Source organism: Bos grunniens, chromosome 24 (genome assembly GCF_055505025.1).
Source record: "Bos grunniens cultivar Pamir isolate PY7600 chromosome 24, Bosgru_T2T1.0, whole genome shotgun sequence".
Lineage (NCBI taxonomy): Eukaryota > Metazoa > Chordata > Mammalia > Artiodactyla > Bovidae > Bos > Bos grunniens.
Genome location: NC_141188.1, coordinates 50,694,799 through 50,709,618, shown reverse-complemented (window position 1 = coordinate 50,709,618; position 14,820 = coordinate 50,694,799). Strand labels below are relative to the sequence as shown.

At 41.9% G+C, this 14,820-nt stretch overlaps 2 protein-coding genes and 4 non-coding genes across 10 annotated transcripts; all 6 read left to right on the top strand.

Annotated features, from left to right (window-relative positions):
- Positions 1–3,053: 3,053 nt before the first annotated feature.
- Positions 3,054–7,617, top strand: RPL17 (ribosomal protein L17). 3 transcript variants are annotated; one of them, XM_086373432.1, is made up of 7 exons: positions 3,054–3,079; positions 3,944–3,996; positions 4,088–4,128; positions 4,605–4,739; positions 4,990–5,088; positions 6,138–6,329; positions 7,536–7,617. In XM_086373432.1, exons 2-7 carry the CDS (start codon positions 3,957–3,959, stop codon positions 7,581–7,583), a joined length of 555 nt encoding a protein of 184 aa, XP_086229558.1. In that variant the 5' UTR covers positions 3,054–3,079; positions 3,944–3,956; the 3' UTR covers positions 7,584–7,617. The 3 variants fall into 3 exon arrangements, with proteins under 3 accessions (XP_086229558.1, XP_086229560.1, XP_086229561.1); XM_086373434.1 differs by having other exon boundaries at positions 3,058–3,359; XM_086373435.1 differs by lacking the exon at positions 4,088–4,128 and having other exon boundaries at positions 3,058–3,359.
- LOC147346256 (small nucleolar RNA SNORD58) lies at positions 3,799–3,864 on the top strand. Its single transcript, XR_015154219.1, has one exon. It is a non-coding gene; the product is annotated as a small nucleolar RNA SNORD58 (small nucleolar RNA).
- Positions 4,199–4,263, top strand: LOC147346255 (small nucleolar RNA SNORD58). The gene has a single exon (XR_015154217.1). It is a non-coding gene; the product is annotated as a small nucleolar RNA SNORD58 (small nucleolar RNA).
- On the top strand, positions 4,840–4,902 carry LOC147346254 (small nucleolar RNA SNORD58). Its single transcript, XR_015154189.1, has one exon. It is a non-coding gene; the product is annotated as a small nucleolar RNA SNORD58 (small nucleolar RNA).
- Positions 6,379–6,442, top strand: LOC147346253 (small nucleolar RNA SNORD58). The gene has a single exon (XR_015154218.1). It is a non-coding gene; the product is annotated as a small nucleolar RNA SNORD58 (small nucleolar RNA).
- A 1,553-nt stretch (positions 7,618–9,170) lies between the features above and the next one.
- Positions 9,171–13,459, top strand: C24H18orf32 (chromosome 24 C18orf32 homolog). 3 transcript variants are annotated; one of them, XM_086373436.1, is made up of 3 exons: positions 9,171–9,241; positions 11,597–11,784; positions 12,735–13,459. In XM_086373436.1, the coding sequence occupies exons 2-3, from the start codon at positions 11,620–11,622 to the stop codon at positions 12,798–12,800; spliced, it is 231 nt and encodes a 76-aa protein (XP_086229562.1). In that variant the 5' UTR covers positions 9,171–9,241; positions 11,597–11,619; the 3' UTR covers positions 12,801–13,459. The 3 variants fall into 3 exon arrangements, with proteins under 3 accessions (XP_086229562.1, XP_086229563.1, XP_086229564.1); XM_086373437.1 differs by having other exon boundaries at positions 9,228–9,327; XM_086373438.1 differs by having other exon boundaries at positions 9,228–9,448.
- The last annotated feature ends 1,361 nt before the right edge of the window (positions 13,460–14,820 follow it).

The following is a 14,820-nucleotide window of genomic DNA, read 5'->3' as shown; positions in this document are numbered from 1 at the left end:
TCACCCTTACCTCTCCCCACCCACAACCAAAAGGAATCCAAACGCTTGCAGTTCCCATAGCAGAATTTTCTTGCTGGCAATAGTTAATTGTTTCTCTCTTACTGTATTGTCATGACCAGCTAGCTCCTTCTGGTCATTCAGGGTGCAGTTGCCATGTTGTCCACTCAGGAGAGGCTTTCCTACTCTGCATGTTAACCCTACTTTAGCGATTTCACACTGTATTCTAACTGGCTGTTCACCTCCTAGTTACCTATCTCTCTGTCCCTACCCTCATTCTATGACTGTGGGTTCCTTGGCAGCCGAGGCTCTCATAGTATTTGTTAGAGCATAACATCCAGCACTGGAGAAGGCAATGGCACCCCACTCCAGTACTCTTGCCTGGAAAATCCCATGGACGGAGGAGCCTGGTAGGCTACAGTCCATGGGGTCGCTAAGAGTCGGACACGACTGAGCGAATTCACTTTCACTTTTCACCTTCATGCATTAGAAAAGAAAATGGCAACCCACTCCAGTGTTCTTGCCTGGAGAATCCCAGGGACGGGGGAGCCTGGTGAGCTGCCATCTATGGGGTTGCACAGAGTCGGACATGACTGAAGCAACTTAGCAGCAGCAGCAGCAGCAGCAGCAACATCTAGCACAATGGCAGGCATATAAGTGTTCGATGAATATTCATTGAATGGCTAAATGAACAAGTCAACTGATTGCTAAGGATGACCCCTATTTGCAGTACACAATTGCTTTAATAATTAAGATTTCTTAGAAATAAAAATAGTAAAATTAAAATATACTTTTCCCAGTACATGCAAAAGAAATCCTTTTTTTCCCTTGAGTATTTTCCCAAGGGTTTGTAAATTTGTGCCATGGACCTTTTTTATACTATGGTTTGTGAACCGCTTCACAGGATATTTTGTGTGTGTGTGTTTAGTCTCTCAGTTGTGTCCGACTCTTTGTGACCCCATGGACTGTAGCCTACCAGGCTCCTCTGTCCATGGGGATTCTCCAGGCAAGAACACTGGAGTGGGTTGCCATGTCCTCTTCCAGGGTATCTTCCCAACCCAGGGATTAAACCCAGGTCTCCCACATTGCAGGCGGATTCTTCACCTTCTGAGCCACCAGGGAACTCCTGTATTTTTTAAATACAAATAATAAAATACTGTTACAAAGGAACCAATATGATTGCTGTGTGGTTTGCTGCCAACATTCATAGTGGAGAAACATGTTAAATTTCAGACAGAAGTTTGAACTTCAATGTTTAACTAAACAGATTGGAGGAAAATATGTATATCAAATACAACTTAAAGAGTTCACTTAAATTTTACAGAAAAGTCACTGAGGCTATAAAAGGAAGACCCAAAGCTAACTCTTAACAGCACCAGTGACTCTAAGTGAATAACCAGTAAGATGACCTGGGTGAGAAAATGCACCTTGGCATTTTTATTTTCAAGGAACAGTTATCTTTTGCCATATGAAAATCTACAAGTTGCAGTGGGGAAACCAGATGGCAATCTTGAACCAGACGCTTCAGTTAGTACATACTTTACATGCGCTGCTTTACAATTGATTATGTGATATTCTCAAACTGAGAATTTATGACTAACATAATTACATCCCATCCTTTGGATCTCCCTAATTTTTCTTTTTGGGCTTCCCTGGTGGTCAGTGGGAGTCCCTTGGACTGCAAGGAGATCCAACCAGTGCATTCTACAGGAGATCAGTCCTGGGATTTCTTTGGAAGGAATGATGCTAAAGCTGAAACTCCAGTACTTTGGCCACCTCATGCGAAGAGTTGACTCATTGGAAAAGACTCTGATACTGGGAAGGATCGGGGGCAGGAGGAGAAGGGGACGACAGAGGATGAGATGGCTGGATGGCATCACTGACTCGATGGACATGATCTGAGTGAACTCTGGGAGTTGGTGATGGACAAGGAGGCCTGGCGTGCTGCGATTCATGGGGTCACAAAGAGTCAGACATGACTGAGCGACTGAACTGAACTGGTGGTCAGTGGTAGAGAACTTTCTGCCAATGCTGGTGATGAGGGTTTAATCACTGGGTCACAAAGATCTACTGGAGAAGGGGATGGCAACCCACTCCAGTATTCTTGCCTGGGAAATCCCATGAACAGAGGAGCCTGGTGGGCTACATTCCATGGTGTTGCAAAACAACAACAACAACAGCAAATTGTCCCTTTACAAATCATTTTCATATAATCACATAACCACACCTAGTGAATCTCGATGAATAAATGTATCGTCTATACCTAAATACTATGTAGTATTGTCCTAGAACTACAAACTTGTTTCCCTTTGTTTTTATATTGGAGTATCCTTGATTACCTCATTTCACTTCCCTGGTGGCTCAGATGGTAAAGAGTCTGCCTGCAATGCGGGAGACCAGGGTTCAATCCCTGGGTTGGGAAGACCTCCTGGTGAAGGAAATGGCAACCCATTCCAGTATAATTGCCTGGAAAATCCCATGGACGGAGGAGCCTGGTAGGCTACAGTCCATGGGGTCGCAAAGAGTCGGACACGACTGAGAGACTTCACTTATCCTTGATTAAGTATGTTATGTTAATTTCAGATGTACAGCGAAATGATTCAGTTATACTTCTACATATGTATTTTTTTTCAAAGTTCTTTCCCATTTAGGTTGTTACATTATACTGAGCAGAGTTCCCTGTGCTATACAGTAGGTCCTTGCTGGTTATACATTTTAAATAGAGCAGTGTGTATGTCATTCCCAAACTCCCTAACTACCCCTCCCCACCTACACTTCCCCCTTGGTAACTATAATTTCGTTTTCTAAGTCTGTGACTCTGTTTCTGTACAAACCTCTTTTTAATTAACAGATGTTAAAAATACATAATTTATTTCTGTATACAAAAAAGGAGAATTTTGACACGGTCCCTAAGCCTCTAATTCGTTTTCAGATCTCAAACAATTTCCACATTCCCTTTCTCCTCCGCCTTCCCCCACCTCTACAAATCTCGTTTCTTTAGGCTAGGACTCTCGCGAGATGTCGAGTTCTCATGAATTCTCCCATGAGCCACTGCTCTTCCTTTTCCGGTAAGCGGCCTGAGGTGAGTGTCTCTTCGGCATCTTTCTCTAGTGATGAATCCTCCGGTAATCCCTGCCATCCTGGCACTCTCGGCGCCAATTTCGAGACCCTCAGAAGGAGGACTCTCGCGGCTACTGATTCCTCCGTGGTGGAGCAGTCCTGTGCCGGGGGACGTGTCGGAGCCCTCGGCTCGGCGCCCCTCTTCTATCGGGCCTCTACAGGCCGCAGTGGGCGAGAATGGGGGTGACGAGGTTAGAGGCCGGCTCTGGTCGGTGCCGACTCCTGAGGGCCAGTGTCTCGCGGTGAGTGGGGGCCGTGAACGCAGCGCATTCGGGGCCGAATGGAGAGAAAGTTTTGGGGAGGAATAAGATCAAGTCGGGTCGAGGTTTACTCAGTGGCTGAACGTGAGTTGAGCTACGCTTAACGCGAATAATACTCTAAAAGTGTGTGGAAAGCTTGGCTTTCTTGGAATCTGTGTGAGTAAAGGAGGTTACTGTAGAGGGAGCTTGTAGAGGGGTGTCGTTGGGTCGAGTTAACTTTTGACCTGAAGGATCTGATGCTGAGCAGGGCTCTGGGCTCCTCCGCACGGATACTTAGATCCAGATTTGGATGGAAACAGGCTGTGCTTTCTTCAAGAGGGTTAGGGGAAGGGCGTCCGTGTCACTAGTGTTAGTAGTGTCAACGCTGCTGTAGGCAACTGGTGGTTGTAGCTGAGATGAAACTGGATTGAGAGGAGGATGGCTGCAATGATGGCATTTCTTAGGACACCTTTGGATTAATAATGAAAACAACTACTCTCTGAGCAGCTGTGGACAGAGTTTATAGTACATAAATATTAAACTGTGAGTTGTTGTAAATATATGTTGACAGTTATTCTTGCTCCCAGGTGACCCCTAAAAATGGTGCGCTATTCACTTGACCCAGAAAACCCCACAAAATGTAAGTGAGCAAGCAACATTTCTTATTTGGGAGTATGAGGCACCCAGATACCAAGATTAACCAAAAAAAATTTTTTTCCGGTATTTTTTAGCATGCAAATCAAGAGGTTCAAATCTTCGTGTTCATTTTAAGGTATGTGAATCGTAGTTATGCTCTGAAAGAGTTGTTCCTTGAGTATTTTTTAACCATTCTAAAAAGGTAGCTGCAATGATGTGTTTCTTAGGACACCTTTGGATTCACCGTGAAAATAAATCATTTCTGAGCAGCCACCTTTTAATAAACAACGCTTTGACTTAGGATTTGTGGAATTGGGTAAAATTACCAGAGAACTGCTTGAGAACCTAGTGCACAGATCAAGATATGGGAAACGTAATTGTAGTTTACAAGATAATGGAGAATATATTAACAGTGAATAAACAGGTTTAGGATTCACATTTCTCCACCTTCAAACCAAGCCTCCCTGGCTCATAACAGATTGTGTATTATGTTTCAAGAATGGGAAGGATTTGGCTCTTGATAAAAGTTGACACTTTGAAAATACTGGAATTTGTTTGAATCTGATTTTTTTAAAGGATGGTTAACTCACAGCTTACATTATTTATGTTTAGAACACTCGTGAAACTGCCCAGGCCATAAAGGGTATGCATATCCGAAAAGCCACCAAGTATCTGAAGGATGTCACTTTAAAGAAGCAATGTGTGCCATTCCGTCGTTACAACGGTGGAGTTGGTAGGTGTGCACAGGTAAGAATTCATAGTTGTCATTTAAAAAGACAATTTGTTAGGGGAGGGAGTAGATGAAGTAAAAATGGCCAATGTCTTCCTTTACTGAGGCTCCTTATGGTTGCTGTGATGACAACCTTTGGGACAACTTTGGATTAACCATGAAAAAAATGTTCTGAACAACCTTGATGTTGGTTGAAGTCAATTCATCTTGTAACATTGATTTAAATTGAGGGAAATTAGTAATAAACTCTCTGGTTTTGTTTTTTAGGCTAAACAGTGGGGCTGGACACAGGGTCGGTGGCCCAAAAAGAGTGCTGAATTTTTACTACACATGCTCAAAAATGCAGAGAGTAATGCTGAACTTAAGGTACCCACACTATAAGCATCTTCACACATGCAACTTGGGTTATTGACTGGGTGAAAGTTGTCTGGATCTGTTTCCTTGATTGACTTGATGAAAGTAACAAAAGTTCCCATTAAAAGGGCTATTTTAAATCTACTTTCAATTTCCAACAGGAAACAAGGTTTTTTTAATAAAGCGTTTCAGGAGCATGGTCTGCAGTAATTTCAAGCTTAAGACTGTAGAATTACCCCCACACACAGACATAATCCCAGTACATGCAAGAGAAATGCCTTTTTTTTTTCCCCTTGAGTATTTTACCACGGGTTTGTAGCCTTGTGCTGTAAATGTTAGTGCTCAGTAGTGTCCAACTGTGTGACCCCGTGGACTGTAGCCGGCTAGGATCATCTGTCCATGGAATTCTCCATGCAAGAATACTGGAGTGGGATTGAACCAGGTTTCCTGCATTGCAGGCAGATTCTTTACCATCTGAGTCACCAGGGAAGCCTTTTTTATACTGAGGTTTGTGAACCCCTTCACAGGGTGTATTTAAATACAAATAAATACAGTTACAAAGGAACCATATGATTGACATGTGGTTTGTTGCCTCCATTCATAATGGAGAGATGTTAAATTTCAGAAGTCAAAACAGCAGTGTGTAACTGAACAAATCCTGTGCCAAATAAACAGATTTATGCATTTGAGCAGTTATCCTTTACCTTTTTGCATTTGGAAAACTGGGTTAGAACTGGAATTAATATAGGTCTGTTTAGCTGTAGCCCTTCTAGCTGCTAAGCCTTGCTGTTAAAATCAAGCTTAGACATAGATCCTTTGAGATTCCTGTAACTCCACTCCCTAATGAATACCATTTATAAAATAGGTGCAGTTACCAGCACTGAGTTTTGGTAATTACTTAGATTTAAGGGAGAGGACTTAGAATGAAATTTTCTTAAAAAATAAATATGCTATTTAAAGTTATAAGGACTTGAATGATACAGTTTGTGGTGTTAAGATAAAGGTATTACCTGATTTTAAAATTTTTTAAAATGTTACATGATTTTGCTCCCTTTTCCCAGGGCTTAGATGTAGATTCTCTGGTCATTGAGCACATCCAAGTGAACAAAGCCCCCAAGATGCGGCGCAGGACTTACAGAGCTCACGGTCGGATCAACCCCTACATGAGCTCTCCATGCCACATTGAGATGATCCTTACTGAAAAAGAACAGATTGTTCCTAAACCAGAAGAGGAGGTTGCACAGAAGAAAAAGGTAAATTACTTAGTCTCTGCTCTGTTTCACTTGGCGTATTAGATTGTGGTTGCTGTGATGACTAACTTAGGACACCTTTGGAATAACCATGAAAGGAAGCTATTTTGAGCAACCACCAACCTTTTATAATCATTTTATTTTGGCTTTCATAAGTCTCAAATTAGTTTTTTTTTTTTTTTTTTTTAATCTTGGAAGATTATTTTTTATTTATTTTAGTTGAAGGCTAATTACAATGTTGTGGTCGTTTTTGCCATACATTCACATGAATCAGCCATGGGTGTACATGTGTTCCCCATCCTGAACCTCCCTCCCCATCCCATCCCTCAGGGTCATCCCAGTACACCAGCCCTGAGCACCCTGTCTCATGCATGGAACCTGCACTGGCGATCTGTTTCACATACGATAATATATGTGTTTCAATGCTGTTCTCTCAAATCATCCCACCCTCGCGTTCTCCCAGAGTCCAAAAGTCTGTTCTTTACATCTGTGTCTCTTTTGCTGTCTCAATTACAGGGTTATCGTTAGCATCTTTCTAAATTCCATATATATGCGTTAATATACTATATCGGTGTTTTTCTTTCTGACTGACTGCACTCTGTATAATAGGCTCCAGTTTCATTCACCTCATTAGAACTAATTTAAATGCATTCTTTTTAATAGCTGAGTAATATTCCATTGTGTGTATGTACCACAGCTTTCTTATCCTCATTAGTTTCTTAATAGCGAGTGGGAATTTCGTATTGTTCAGTGTGTTAAAACTGTGTAATTATATGCTGATGTCCACGCCTAGATGGCCATGTCCACTTCAGGTGTAATTTATCTGGAACGGGGAACCTCCTCCCTGCAGCCCCTTTCTCCAAGAAACTTACTTTCAGTAAATGATTATATTTAGTTCTTTAGCCTGGAACCCGGGAGTGACTCAAATCCTAATGGATCTGTCTTCTGTTGATTTTCTTACATATTATCCTCCATCCTTTTTTGCCACCTGGTTATTTCCAGCTAGGCTCCCAGCCTGTAGTCTTCGTTCTCTTACTGCTATAATTGCCTCCTGGCTGCCTTTCTCTCCGCGCCACCTCTAGACCAAAGGACTCATTCCCTTTATGATGAAATTTCCGATTACCTTCATTGAGATACAACTTCTTCTTTAAGATGTGTTTATCCTGGAATCATTCTTCTAATAGTGCTTTTATTTTTTCTTTTCCCCAGATATCCCAGAAGAAACTGAAGAAACAAAAACTTATGGCCCGGGAATAAATGCCGCAAAAAATAAATGCAAATAAAAGTAAAAGTGTTGGTTGTCTTAATTAGTAAATGTATTTCACATGTTAGCACAAAATGGATCAAATGAGTTTTCATTAACAGGTTGTTTTGCATCTTTTGGTACTTTGTATAAAATGGAATTGAGAACATGGGAAAATTTCTGACTCTCTTTTCCACCTACTTTATTGAATTTAAGGCACCCTAAGTCTGCTACTAAAGTAGCATTTACTGTATTGAGTTATGCATCCATAACTGACTGGGGTTTTAGAGGCTTTTCAGTATCCCAAAGAGGAACCTTAGCAGTGGTTGACTTGTCACGTCCTAACCCAATCCAGCCCTGAGCTTATGTTGATTTGCCTGTTCTGGACTTTTTATCGAAATCACAATCTTTGACTTAGCATGTTTTTTTTTTTTCCAGGGTTTTTGTTGTGGCATGAGGTGTTAGCTTCATTCCTTTCCTTTTCTTTACAACCTCAGGGACCAGCCTGCCAGGCTCCTCTGTCCATTGGATTATCCCATCAAGAACACTGGAATGGGTTTCCTCCAGGGGATCCTCCTGACCCAGGGACTGAATTTAGTGAACATTGGAGGAGCTGCAGGACTCCCAAAGCAGTAGCATTTACTGTGCCACCTGCAATATGTGTGTGTTAGCTGCTCAGTCGTGTCCGACCCTGGGACCCCACGGACTGTAGCTTGCCAGGCTGCTTTGTCCATGGAATTCTTCAGGCAAGAATACTGGAGTGGATTGCCATTCTCTTTTCCAGAGGAACTTTCCAACCCAGGGATCGAACCCTGGTCTGCATCGCATGCAGGTTCTTTACTGTTTGAGCTACCGCAATGTAGGATCAGTGAAAGTTTCAGTCGTGTCCGACTGCGACCCTACAGACCACAGTCCATGGGATTCTCCAGGCCAGAACACTGCAGTGGGTAGCTGTTCCCTTCTCCAGGTGATTTTCCCAATCCAGGGATCAAACCCAGGTCTCCCGCATTGCAGGCAGATTCTTTACCAGCTGAGCTATCAGGGAAGCCGAGGAGCACTCAAAGACTAGCTGATTGTAGCTGTCCCAGTGGGAGTGAAGTGGTACAGCCATTTTTTGTAAGATAAATCCCTCTCAAAATTGACTTGAATGTTAATTTCCCCTGCTCTGGAATTTAAGACCCTTGTAGTGGGGAAGGAAGTGGCAACCCACTCTGGAATTCTTGGCCGGGAAATCCCACGGACAGGATCCTGTCCGGCTACAGTCCGTTGGGTCGCAAAAAGTCGGAGACTTAGCGACTGAACAGGATGAGGAGCTCAGCCAGAGCTGCATTCGAAAGCAGCCTAGCCGTCGCTGTGAAGCAGGCTTTCAAACAGGTGGTGAGCCGCTCGCAAACGCGCCATCCTCCGGGCGCAGCGTCCTGAGTCTACCTCGGCGACGGGGTACCTAGTAAAGCGAGCGCTTCCGCCTCGCCTGCAGGCTCGAGCGACGGCTGCGGCCGCGCCGGAAGTCGTCCACGCCCCCGGCGGGCGTCCCCGTTACGTCCGGCCCGTCGTCAGGCTGACGCAGACGCGCCTTTGTCAGCCCCTCCTGCGGTGCCATTGGCTCGGCTGCGGTGCGTCCCTGCGACCGTCTTTCCGGAAGCGTGGATAGTGCCCGTGGGATTTGTGGCCGGTGAGCCGAACCGGGTAGTGGTCTGCGGGGATCGGGGCGGCGTGGGCGGCGGCCTCGGTGCGCAGCGCGGCTCTCCTGCCCTCACGGTACTCCACCCCCCAGCCTCGCGCGCCTGCCTCCCGTCCACCTCGCCCTTTGCCTGCCCTGCGCCCGCGTCCACCCGCTCCTGCCTCTTTTTACCTCCGGATCCGCTCTCTGGCCTGAACTGTCGGTATCACTTTTTATTATCGTCAGCCCCGTTCTCTCTTCTCTCCTGTCTCAGTCCTTACCTTTGACTCGGCCGCTGTCTTGTCTCCAGACTGATTTCTGGAGGACTGATTCCTTCCTGGAGCTGACGTTCCCCTCCACAGCTGTTCCCTGTTTTCATAGAGCTTCAGCTTTTTCCTGTTTCATTGTATTGGACTAAGTCGAATGAAAGAAATTCCTGTCCTCCAACAGTTTCGATCCATTTATCTCACTGTGTTGTAATATTCGAGAATTGGCTTCGAGACAGTAAATAAAATTTTTTGTCAATTTATCATAGCCACCTCTGGACCTTTCTAAGCCACAGTTTCTAGGCCTTTCTAAGCCATAATTATGACAGAAGTAACTAGTAGTAATAGTTTTGAGAATTTATTTAAAACAATTTCAAGTAGGTTAGAAACGTGAATCTTTATGATGGAGCGGTTTCAAGTCATCGTATTATCCTTGTGCTTGGTAGCATTGCCAGTTGTTTTGAAGGGTTTCATTGCTTTTTAAACTTTGTTAGAAAGGGGAATAACATGATGATTGTGTGTTTTGAGAAGGGAAAATGGAAGAGCATTTAGCTAGGAAACCAGAATTAGGAGTTCTGGTTTTAGGCAGCTCTAGTTACCTAAAGTGTGGGCTTTGGACAGGTTACAACTTTTGAATTTGGGGGTTTTTTTTCCTTATAGTAACAACACTTAAATAGTACTTACCATATTCGGACACTGTTCTGAGCTTTGTATTCCTATTATCTAGTCCACACTACATCCCTTTCATATAGGTGCTAATATATATCTTCTTTTTACACATGGAAGAATTAAGGCACTGTCTGGTCAAATAACGTGCTCAGGAATACTGTCTAGAAAATAGTGAAAGCAGGTCTCAAATCCAGGCAGCTGCCCGGGTTCCTGCTTGATTATTATGCTGTGGTACTTTTAAGACCTAAACCAATCTGAAGCGCTTCAGATGAGATTCTAAGTCTAGTAGCCCAAAATAATGATTCCTTGTAAAATGCTGAAAAAGACTCATGCTTCTTTGGTTTACTTTGACCAGAGGATATGTTCTTTAAAATTTTGGAACGTAATGTTTTTGGCAAATTCCTAAATTATTTTAATTTAGCTCTCACGTGTGTGCGCTAACTTGGCTTCAGTCGCGTCTGACTCTTTGTGACCCTGTGGACCATAGCCTGCCAGGCTCCACTGTCAATGGGATTCTCCAGGCAGAAATACTGAAGTGGGTTGCCATGCCCTCCTCCAGGGGATCCGCCTACTCAAGAGACCCAACCTGCGTCTCTTCTGTCTCCCGCCTTTGCAGGGGGGTTCTTTACCCACCACTCGTGCCACCCGAGACTAGAAGGACTGTTTTAAAGAATCCAGTTCTGAATCCTTTGTAAAATAGTGGTCCTTCCCTGATGTACATTTACGTTATTTCAGATTGGATTATCTATATCATTCCTCGCTTGTATTGTGAATCATTTTAAATTGCCTAGTTTAACAATGCTTACTCATTCACCAGTAACTACTCTGAATTCCTTAATGTTTTGGTGACTCCTTTTCTTTATATGTAAATGGAAATGCCAGAGTACCCAACCTCACTAGGTGTTTTGAAGATTAAATGAGTTGATGTGTGTAAAGGGCTTAATTGCCTCATCCTCAGTTCTAAGAAGTGTTGGATGACCCCATAGACTGTAGCCCTCCAGGCTCCTCTGTCCGTGGGATTTCCCAGGCAAGGATACTAGAGTGAGTTGCCATCTCCTTCTCCAGGGGATCTTCCCCACCCAGGGACTGAACCCATGTTTCTTGCATTGATAGGCGGATTCCTTATCACTGAGCCACCTGGAAAGCCCTGTCTTTATCACCAAGTTTATGGTTGTGAAACAGTAAATTGGAGAGTTTTGGAGGCAGGCTTATCTTCACTCTTATTTTCAAGTCTGCCACCTCTTAACTCCTGTCCCTTGTAGATGGCATCATTTTTATGAATAGACTCTTGTTTTACGATAGTACCTGTAGTGTGATTTAAGTTTTTCCTTCAGTGTAGAAATAAGTCTTTTCATGTATTTTAATGTAGGTAAATTCCTTGAGTCATTAATCTATGATGAACTAATTTGTTTTTTCTGCTGTTTGTCAATAGTTTAGGAACTCACATCCGGGACAATGGTGTGCATTCCCTGCATCGTCATTCCAGTTCTGCTCTGGGTCTACAAAAAGTTCCTGGAGCCATATATATACCCTCTGATCTCCCCCTTTGTTAGCCGTATGTGGCCTCGGAAAGCTATACAAGAAACCAATGATAAAAACAAAGGCAAAGTAGACTATAAAGTAAGAGCATTAAAATGCCTTTAATGGGTGGGGGTGGTACACTCAGGGTAAAATAGTGACTTTTGGGAAGTCAAGTTCTTAGAACCAGAAGCTTCATTAATATGTTTAAATTTCCAGAGAAGGAGAAATACCATATGATATCCCTTATATGTGGAATCTAAAAATAAATGATACAAATGAACTTACAAAACAGAGACAGACTTACAAAACAAACTTACGGTCGCCAGAGAGAAGAGTTAGAGAGTTCGGGATGGACGTATACACACTGCTATTTTTAAATGGATAACCAACAAGGACCTACTGTATAGCACACGAAACTCTGCTCAGTGTTATGTGGCAGCCTGGATTCGAGGGGGTTTTGGGGGAGAGTGGATGCATGTATATGTATGGCTGAGTCCCTTCACTGTCCACCTGAAACTCTCACAACATTGTTAATCAGCTCTACTCCAATATAAAAGAAAAAGTTCAAAAGAAAAAAAATACCAAATTCTAAATTTCTCTCTTTTTTAAAATAGGGGTTTGGAATTTTCTATTTATGATTAACACTTGCTTTAAATTAAGGTTTTAAATAAGTCCTCTGATTTATTCATTGGCTACTTACAAGATAGTAACAGTATTTCCTGTCTGGTAAGAGTAGTGGTAAATAGCTAACAGAGGACAAAAGATGGTTCTGAATAAGCCCGTTTCTCTGATTGATAACTTTGATAAGAGATGTAATGAGTAGATTCATAGAGGTTTTCGTCTTGTAATGCAGTTACTTTTTTTAATGAATATTTAGACAGCTGTGTTTTCTTTCGTGTTGGTGATTATTCAGTTCAATCACCTGCACGAATGTAGCCATCCTGCACGTTTCCAGTAGGTTTTTCATTCTGAAGTTTGTGTTTTTAAAGAGAATATCTCTTATAATGTCTTTTTGTTGTAATGATATCTAAAATGTTTTTTCATTTTAGGGTGCAGACATAAATGGATTACCAACAAGAGGACCAACAGAAATGTGTGATAAAAAGAAAGACTAAACTGATTGTCTCGAAGGATCTCATTGTTTTAAGAATGGACCTGATACTATGAAGCACCTTCTTTGTAATTGTCTCTGATCTTTTTCCAAGACCAGAATTTGGGTTAGATATTAATAGTTTAGACATTTACCTATGCTAATCAGGGAATACCTGGTATTTGTATTTAAAATGTAGCTAGTTATATTTAACAACCTCATTTCTGATTTCCTTTTTCATTAAAGTAGTTTTCATTTCTTTTATTTCAGTTTTAAAAATATGAATAAATATATAAGGTTTGTGCCAGTAGACACTGTTACTAAGTCAGTACCTAGAAATTCTTGGGGGCTCTAGCTTTTTTTATTCAGGCTCTTCAAATTTGAAGAGTGTAATTTTACTGTGAAACATTGCAGTGAGACTGCGCAGTCAAATGAAAGGTAGTTTTTGGAAATGATAATGACTTGAAATAAAGATGTAATTACTGTCCAACTCAAAGGAGTAGCTTATCTGTGAGAATAGTAATTACTATTTATTGCTCTGAGGAAGATAGAAAAGACAGAGGAATAGGGGAAACCTCTCTGAAAAATGGAGCATCTTTTACATAAATGTTTAATGTGTAATATAAAATTCTAATCCTTGTTTTGTTCCTTCTGTTCCTACAAATGTATTAAATATTGAGTTTAGCTTGTTGTTCTTTTTTCTTTTAGATATTTAAAAGCAAGATTTTTAACCACTTCGGAAAGCAGGATTGGAATAATGTGATGGCATCAGGATAGTTATGGGGCAGTGATACTTTCTTCTTTTTTAAAAAAGAATTTAGATTGTGTCAGTTATTTTGTTCCATAGTAATACACCCTAAAATTAGTGGTTTTTAGTAATAGTGATGTGACTGGTAAGTTACTTGCTGGTCTGGGCCTGTCCGCATGGTCTTTCATCCCTGGGCTTCTTCCCCCTACTGTTGAGATATACAAATATTCAAAGATGACAAGACATATCTTTATATAATGTTTGTGCTCTCTGAAGCAAGGAGAAATTAGAAGGAACTCCCCACCTTGGGTCCCCAATGAAGTCCTGGATCTTAACTGAGGCTCTGTTAAACTGTGTCTGGTTAAGTCATTGATCCACCTTGAACTTCCTTTGATAGAAATGAGTCTGTTTCAGCTTTTCTACCCCAGCGCACCTGAGGGATTAGATAAATTTCTGTTAGCTAAATCCAGTTGATTAATTTGGATTGCTTTTTAAGGTATTAAAAACTATATTGTGAAAATAGCAGATGTTCATAGTAGAGCAATGCAAGGACAGGTTAAATGAAGAATGAATGTTCTTTCTCAACTCTCATTCCTTTATTCTGGCTCCAAAGATGGTAACCACTATTAGCTTTTCCTACAGGCGTCTAGCAACTTTGTTAAAAATAGTTTTTATTAAACATACCATTTATTAAAAACCAAATAATATTGCAAGGTTTATAATATCCTTATTCTCATAGTCCCCAAAGGATTTACTCATTTAGCTGTTGCTTTTATCTCATGACTTATCTTCATATTTCTAAGTGATACATGTATACAGTTTTGGGAGCTATCAGCTGTAAACATTACTGACTTCTTCCATGACTGAGATATAGCTATTTTACACTATATTCCCTCTTCTCCCACCCATCCTCCAAATACTATTTTTGTAAATTTTGAGTGAAAATTTGCAACATTTTACCTGTTGATCAGTATGTATATCATTGTGTGTGCTCTAGATGTCTTCCATTTGCCCCTCCAAATCTGCTTCCCTCAGCCTACCCTCCTGCTCAAGAAAGCTGTACGGACTACATCAGCGGGCTTCCTGTGACCTCTGGGATCTGTTGGTTTGGCCAGTGGTATCTGCAGCAGGAGATGGGAGAGAGTAAAGGAAGGTGTGAGGTCAGGGTATTTTTTCCCTTGGGTCCTTCCCTTCAAGGTGTCTTCAGGGCAGATGTGTTCCTCAGCCAGAAGTCACTGAACCTCATGGTGACCAGCTCCACACGACTCCTTCCAGTTTCCACTAACCTCTCCCTCTC

What these genes read in the sequence shown, in the direction of transcription:
- RPL17 (XM_086373432.1), top strand. Translation starts at nt 3,957, where the DNA reads ATGGTGCGCTATTCACTTGACCCAGAAAACCCCACAAAAT. An exon ending in ATCTTCGTGTTCATTTTAAG is followed by an intron (nt 4,129 to 4,604) that starts GTATGTGAATCG and finishes ATTTATGTTTAG; the next exon opens with AACACTCGTGAAACTGCCCA. An exon ending in GAGTTGGTAGGTGTGCACAG is followed by an intron (nt 4,740 to 4,989) that starts GTAAGAATTCAT and finishes TTTGTTTTTTAG; the next exon opens with GCTAAACAGTGGGGCTGGAC.
- C24H18orf32 (XM_086373436.1), top strand. Translation starts at nt 11,620, where the DNA reads ATGGTGTGCATTCCCTGCATCGTCATTCCAGTTCTGCTCTGGGTCTAC. An exon ending in AAGGCAAAGTAGACTATAAA is followed by an intron (nt 11,785 to 12,734) that starts GTAAGAGCATTA and finishes TTTTCATTTTAG; the next exon opens with GGTGCAGACATAAATGGATT.